The sequence below is a fragment of the Monodelphis domestica genome, chromosome 3 (genome assembly GCF_027887165.1).
Source record: "Monodelphis domestica isolate mMonDom1 chromosome 3, mMonDom1.pri, whole genome shotgun sequence".
Taxonomy (NCBI): Eukaryota; Metazoa; Chordata; class Mammalia; order Didelphimorphia; family Didelphidae; genus Monodelphis; species Monodelphis domestica.
The window spans coordinates 39368044-39375919 of record NC_077229.1 but is presented as its reverse complement, the minus strand read 5'-3'; the positions used below and the strand labels follow the sequence as shown (position 1 = coordinate 39375919).

At 42.9% G+C, this 7876-nt stretch overlaps 1 protein-coding gene across 1 annotated transcript; it reads right to left on the bottom strand.

Moving 5' to 3' along the window:
* Positions 1 to 1524: 1524 nt before the first annotated feature.
* On the bottom strand, positions 1525 to 2505 carry LOC100027893 (mas-related G-protein coupled receptor member X1-like). Its single transcript, XM_001378024.1, has one exon. The coding sequence runs from the start codon at positions 2503 to 2505 to the stop codon at positions 1525 to 1527; it is 981 nt and encodes a 326-aa protein (XP_001378061.1).
* Positions 2506 to 7876: the final 5371 nt, after the last annotated feature.

The window sequence follows — 7876 nt, the reverse complement described above, 5'->3', positions numbered from 1 at the left end:
ATAGTCATACACTTCAGAATACTATAGTAACTCACATGATTCTTAATCAGCTCCTAGTCTGGGTCTAAACTCCTAATCTCACTGCATGCACAGACTCCTGCCTGGGTCCATGTTCTTGCTATAATTCACATAGTTGAAGGTCTCACATGAAGTGGATTCTTAAGCTAATACAAATGAGGGGCTGCTTAATTACATTTACTTTATGTAATCCTCATGACATGCTAGGACATAAGAAATAATTAGAGAAGCTGAGGCTGCCCTGCCTCCATGAGGTGAATATGGGCCTGAAACCCCAGAAGAGACACTGAGGTCATTGTCACAGGAGGATTCCAGTGTGAACTGGATTTTGCACTCTGTGTCTTCCAGAAGAAATTATGAGTCAGTGCATATGTGTGTGTGCTCACATGTATTGCCTTGTATGATATGTTCACGTGTGTTTTTCTCTGCTGTGTTTATATATGTGTTGAGAATGGGTGCATGAGATGAGTTATCCTTTCCCTAGTTTTGGACCCAATATATATATATTGGTCATATAATTCAATCAGTCTATCATGTGACACCCCTACAATACCCCCCCATTGGCACCTCATCAGGAACTGAGTCATAAAGAGTGAAAGATTGGAATAGAGGCAGTCAGAGACAAAGAAACACAGAGACAGGGAGAGAAATTGAGACACAGAGAAACAGACAGAACCAGAGAGAGTTCTGAATTGACCTGGAGAGGCAAGGAAAAATTGAGATCAGCTTCTGTGATGGTAGTTAGAAGGGAGCAAGAGTAGGGGAAGGAGAAGAGACAGAGCTGAGGAAGATCCTCCTCTTGTTTGGGCAATAGGAGAGAAGGAGGCCTCCCAGGCAATGTTGTGGATCAAGCCTGAGGGAAGACAAAGTGGGGGAGCATGAGCCATGGAACCTGGAGGAGTCTGAACCCCAACTCTATCCCCCCTTTCACAATGGTTAACAGGGGCAGGGCAGGGAGACATGGAGCTTTAGAGGGTGATTTTCTTCTTCCTCTACTTTCCCAGACAGGTTCAGTGGCATTTGTTGGAATTACTCTCCTGTAGATTTGTGACAATCAATTCCTGGATCTCCTCCCACTTAATCCTGGAGCCTCCAGGCAGTAGGGGTTCCTGAATGCAGGCAACATTGGTCCTTGAGTCAGGGAGACCTGAGTTCAAATCTAGTTTCATATACCACCTTTGGGACCATGCTCAAATTCCTGAACCCCCAGTCTGCCTCAATTTCCTGAAGCATAAAGTGGGGATCATGAGAGTACCTCCCTCTCAGGGATATGGTGAGGATTAATGAGATATTTGTGAAGCCCTTAGCAAAGCACCTGGCATATAGTAGGCAGTTAATAAAGATTTGTTCATTAGAGTTCAAACTCCAAGAACCACCATAAGGGAAAGGGAGGGGTCTTGTCTCCTCTCCTAGAAAGGTGAGAGGGGGGTTCCTGCCCTCCGTAGGGGTGGGGGAAGGTGGTGGTAATTTCATGGGCTCCCTTGTCTGAGCATCTTGTTGTCACCCTCAGGATAATTCATCCAGAGTGTCAGGGTGGGAAGTGTCTCTCGCCCCATCCCCTCCCACTTGCTCCTCTCCCAGGGCCCTCTGCAGGACCACCCTGAGTGGCTCCCTCCCTCGTCTACACCATTGGCTGCCCAGGAAGAAGTAAATGAAAGGGTTTGCACTGCTGTTCACACAGGCCAGGAGCCTGGAGAGCTCATAAGACATTAAAGGGAAGCTGCTAAAATACCGAACTGCATCAATAATCCCCCAGGGCAGGCCACAGAGCAGGAACACAAGAACTGTGAGCAGCACCAGGAGGTAGAGTCTGGGTGGGCGCCTGCGCTGGGAGCTGCACTGGACCCTCAGCACCAGGGTCAGGCTGGACACGCCCAGCACACAGGTGAGGAGGAGGAACCAGCCGAACTGGACCAAGTAGAGATCGAAGTAGAGATTGTCAAAGGTGTCCTTGTTAAGGAAATAAAGAGCCACAAATACTCCCCAGAACAGGCCCTGCAGAGCCCATAGAATGGCACACACAGCAGCAGACATGTGATTTGGGCGGTGACATTTGTACCAGATGGGGAAGAGCACAGAGAGACAGCGCTCGGTGCTGATCGCAGTCAGCAGGCCGAGACCCACACAGTAGGACAGGTTTAGGATGCAGGGAAATAGCAGTGCCAGGACAAAATGGTTTACATCTCCAAAAATTGCCAACATGTGCAACATAAAGTAGCTGCCAAGGAAGAGGGCATCGGAAGCAGCCAGATTGAGGATGTAGACAGAGAAGGGGCTCCTCTGGGAGCGGAAGCCCAGCAGCCACAGGACGATGCTGTTCCCCACCAGCCCGACCACGGCAATGACCAGAGAGAGGATTATTATCCAGTAGTCTAAGACAAATTCTCTAGGTGCCTCATTTGGAGGATCTAAGCTCCAATTTGTACCCTTCTGTCCTGTGATGTCAAGAACAGATTCCAGCTGCTCATCTGTAGGAGACTCAGCCATGGTAGGTGGTTCCAGCCTCAGAAAACTCTGCTCCTCTCAGTTGACCTGGAGACACCAAGACATGGAAGTGGGTGAGAGACTGTTCCAGAGTTATTGATTCTAAGATAGAAGGTAGAGTTTTCTATTTTTAAAAAGGAAGGGAGGAGGACATCTGGGTGTATCAGTGGATGGAGAGTCAGGCCTAGAGATGTGAGGTCCTGAGTTCAAATTTGGACTCAGACCATCCTAGCTGGGTGATGTGGGCAAGTCACTTAACCCCTAAGGCCTAGTTCTCATCACTATTCTACTTTGGAATTGATACACAGTATTGATTCTAAGGCAAAAGGTGAAGGTTAAAAAGAACTTATCTTCTTTCTTAGAATTGATACTAAGTATCATTTGGAAGGCAGAAAATCAGTCATGGCTAAGTCATTGGAGTTGTGACTTGTCCAGGGTTACACAGTTTAGAACTGTCTGAGTCCAGATTTGAATGCTTTTATTCCTGCCTCCTGATCTGGCACTCTGTCCACTGTGCTACCTAGCTCCGCATGGGATTCTTTTTGATGCATGGATTGGAATAGGGGACAACTATACTCACTTCCACATGTGAAGTCACATTGTATTGTTATACCTTTATTTCAGTAGTCCAGGGAGGTTGCCTCTGGGATTGCTCACTGTTCAGTTTAAGAGAGACTCTGGGAAAATTCTGCCACTTTCCTCTTCCAGGGTTCCATGGACTCCAAAGAGAAGATTGTCCCATGGAATATCTGATTTTTCTTTCTCCTGCCTCTCGCACCAGCCTCTGTTTGACTAGAATATAGCCTGTCTGACACAAACACTTAAAGGACTGGAAAGAGCGGTGAGGTGGGATCATACGTTCACTCCAATCAGAAACTTTTTTTAAAAACATTACCTTCCATCTTGGAATCAATACTGTGTATTGGTTCCAAGGCAGAAGAGTGGTGGGGGTAAATGACTTGCCCAGGGTCACATAGCTGGGAAGTGTCTGAGGCCAGATTTGAACCAAGGACCTCCCTTCTCTAGGCCTGGCTCTCAATGAACTGAACTACCCAGCTAACCCCAAGGAGATACTTTTTGAACCATGTTAAAGGTTAACTGAGGGATTTGATTCTCTCCTGGACAGAAGCTGAGGCCCTTTAACATCTCCTTAAATATTGCCTCTTTTTCTGAATCTTCTCATTCTTCTGCTACCTGCCTCCTCATTTTTCACTCATTTCCCAACCTGGAGATCATGGGTGAGGACCCAATCAGAACCTGATGTAGAAAAGAAGAGAAATTATCCTACCTTGTATCTGTCACATTCACTATAGAGAGCAGGAGAAGGAGCTGAGGGAATCTCTTGCAGGGTTCAGTGTACAGAAGCCCGGTTCTTCCCAACTTTTGTTTCAGTTTTTAGACTTCAAATATGGTTCCATTTTCTGTTGTTCTCTTTAGAATGTTAACTAGTGGGGGCAGCTAGGTAGTTCAGTGGATTGAGAGCCAGACCTAGAGATGGTAGGTCCTAGGTTCAAATCTAGCCTCAGACACTTCCCAGTTGTGTGACCCTGGGCATGTCATTTGACCCCCATTGCCTAGCCCTTACAACTCTTCTGCCTTGGGGCCAATATATAGTATTGACTCCAAGGCAGAAAGTAAGGGTTTATAAAAAAAATAGAATGTTGCCTCTTCTCTGATCACTGTTTCACTAGAATTGTACATGTCCAATGTACCTTTCTTTATACTCTAAAAATGAATACCAAAGCTCCTAGGCAAGAGATGCCTCAGGTGCTCTTCAGTGGACACTTCCTATGAAGCAGATGTCAAAAGATAAATAATTATTTCGTTTGTGCCTGAGATATAAGCTTTGAAATCATGTAACAGGGTTGTCAGTCATATGATGCTTCATCTTTAAAAAGGAGACTTTAAAATGATTTGCTACAGTATAAATAAACCCTCTTATACTCACACACCTTTCAATGAACACAAATCTTCCCATACATGTGTTACTGCCTACCCTTTCTCCCTTTTGACTTGTCCCTTCTTTTGTGCCCTCAACTTCACTGGTCTAACTAGGTGAGTCTCACCCCTCAATGCATTCAGTATCCAAGGGAAGTGGAGGCAGACATTTAGAGGATCTTGACTGGAAAACCTGTGATGTAACACGTTTCCCAATTGGGGGCTTAAGGCTCTGATGTCCTCCATCTATTCAGAACCCCCTGAATCACTTGAAGGTGTTTCTGAGCTCACCACAGGACTCCCAAAGCTCACTCTTGTCAATGAGACAGATTTCTTTATATTAAAACAGCATTTATAAACTCATTCAATTTATATTGATACCTAAAGGAGAGCTTAAGATATTTTGCCTCTTCATGTGACTACTATTCTTGAAACTCGGATTTGAAAATCTCATCAGACTCATGATTCCTGGGCTCTACAGAGAAGACCAATCAGTACTTCATTCTTCTTCCTTCTTTATTGGTCAGCCAATAAGACAAACTTTACCAAGCAGCTGCTGTGTCCCAGGTCCACAGTTATAACTGTGGAAAATCTTGAATAAAATGAAACACACACACACACACACACACACACACACACACACATACACACACACAGATTGTTCCCACTCTCAGTATGATGTAGCAGATAGAATGCCATCATATATGAACAAACAAGATATAGACATGACATATTGGGAGTAGTCACAGAGAGAAGGCAGGAAGAAGAAGGGGAAAGCAGGAAGATAAAGGGAAACTGGGAAAGAATTCTTGTAGAAAATGGAACTTTAGCTGAGACTTGAGGGAAGAACACATAGAAATGAGATGATAGAAACATAGAAACAGCAAATGTGTACAATTGAAAGACTAGTTGGTGTGTGTTTGTGAGAGGAGTTGAAGATGAAACTATAACAAAGTGGAAGTCCAGGGGATCATTGGATTCATGTAGAGGTTACACAATATGTTCTATTTTATTCATTTTAAGACACCTTTGGGACATTCAGATCAAAAATTAAAAAGCCATTGATAAACAGAGAATATACATCAAGGAAGAGGTTAGAGGTATCTCTGTGAGTGTGTGTGTGTGTGTCTGTATGGGAGGAAGAAGATAGAATCAAAGCAATGGGAAGTGAATGATTGAGTATGGCCCTTGTACAATGGCAAAGTGATGGTCAGAATCACCAAGATGAGATTGGTATATGAAGTAGAAGTATGTTAGTCGCTGAGAATTGGTTCAGAAAGTTGTGAAGTACTTTAGACAAATAGATTTTCCTCCTTCATATGCTTGCCAATATGGCTCATAATTTAAATGTCAGTCCTGTCTTTCCCATGAGTAATGAGGGAGACACAATTTTAAATAGTATCTCCTGATAGCGGAACACAATTTTACTTTACTAAATTGTAGCCATTCCCCTTGGACAACCTTCTGGGGTCAAGAATATCAAAACAAATCCCTCTTCTATTTGACAGCCTTCTAAATACTGGAGGATAGCACAGTTTTACAATACAAAGTAATACTTTATGACAGTATACTTCCTATGTACAACCTTGAAAGATACACAATTATTGTTACAGAAGGAGTCAATGTGTATTGAACAGCATTCATCTCTGAGTTCCATTCCAATTTCTGTTCTATGATCTTGAGATTCTTAGCTTCTCATGAGTGACTAATCTCTTCCCCCCATGAAATTAGGGAGGACAAAGAGATGCTGGTAGGGTCTGAAGGATATAAAAGAGATTTCTGGATTGTGTGAAAATGTTACTGCACTCTTTGCTAACTCAAAGCCTTTTTAATTTTCAGAAGGGAGGCCAAGTGGTTAAGCTGATTCCTGAAATGAGCAAAAGAGACAAGAAGCAGATACATATTTTTTCTAAACATACTAAAATCTGCCTGGATCTCTGTAAATGACCCCTTCCAGATTTCAAATTATTCATCTTTCAGTATGTGCTGAGAGATGTTAACCCTTACCTTCAATCTTAGAATCTTGGAATCAATACTATGTATTGGTTCCAAGACAGAAGAGTGGTAAGGGCGAGGCAATGGGGGTGAAGTGACTTGCCCAAAGTCACACAGCTAGGAAGAGTATAAGACAAGATTTGAATCTATGACTTTCCATTTCTTGGCCTGCCTCTCAATCTACTGAGCCACCCAGCTGCCCTTGAAAATATTTTTTTTTGCCACTACTCCATTCAAAATGAATATGCCTTGCCCTATTGCACACAATTGCACACAAATAGAATGAAGAGACAACTGAAAGACACAAAGAAGGCAATGGAAAAGGAAAGGATTCTGGGATAAGGTAATGATAACGGCAAAAGAAAAAGTATTTATTCCTGTATTATTCCCTCAGAATCATCCCCCTGGTATTCCAACCTCTGTCACGTAACACAATTCCCAACGTTGACAAGAAATACCTTCTACTCCCTTCTTCCCCATTTCCTCAAGGACAGAAGGAATAGGTTTATCCTCAAGGAAGACATTGTCTTCCTTGTCGTTGGGGAGACTTACCTAGAGAAGTTTTTTTTGCATGGATCTCGGCTGTGAGAATCTCTGAATGGAAATTTAGGGTACAGCAAGTGAAATCAAGATCTTAAATAAGTCCTTGTACTTTGTGGTTTGCTAGAACTGCTCAATCAGAGCACAGAAGTATTAAAATATTCTCTTAGGGGAATTATCTCAGCATCTCCTTATGATTCTGTTTATATTGCTCTTCCTCTGATGCTTTGTGATCTGCCCATTTCTACTCCATATGCCCAAATGGGCTAAGATCTTAAGGTCTCAGACAAGATTTTAAATAATTCCAGGTCTATGTAATGAAGAGAATTTCTCTCTGATCCCCCTGCTTCAGGTAGGATCATGATTTGGAAGGAAGAGTTGGATCAGATGAGGGAAGACACGTCTAAGAACCTAGATGATGGTATGTAGCATGAAACTCAGATTCCTGAGAACTCCTTAATTCCCTATACCTGATTCTGGCATACACTCATTCTTTTTAGTTCCTTCCCCCATGTGGTTGCTCAGAATCCTCATCCTAATAGATGTTTCTGGAAAAGAGTTATCCCTAATTATTATTCAATCCCTTTTCATAGTGTATTACTGATGTGGCTGTGTTTACATGTATTTGTGTATATTGAACTGAAGTCCTCTATAAGTCAATGATATAGAATGACTCTTTATTTATCATTCAGAAAGAATTTCAATTGGTGAATCTGTTTAATGTCTTGATCTCAGTGCTGGTAACTGTTATCCTGGAGTTGTTAACCCATTGCCTCAATCCTCGTATGCCAGAGGAGATGATCTCCTCAGCAGTCATCAGTCCCTGGGAGTAGCTAAAGCCTCACATCTATAGCCATGGAGCATCCAAAGAGAAGCAGATTTCCTTTTGGCAATTAGAAAA

Excerpts from the sequence above, each read along its gene's own strand:
- LOC100027893 (XM_001378024.1), bottom strand. The coding sequence starts at position 2,505 with ATGGCTGAGTCTCCTACAGATGAGCAGCTGGAATCTGTTCTTGACATC.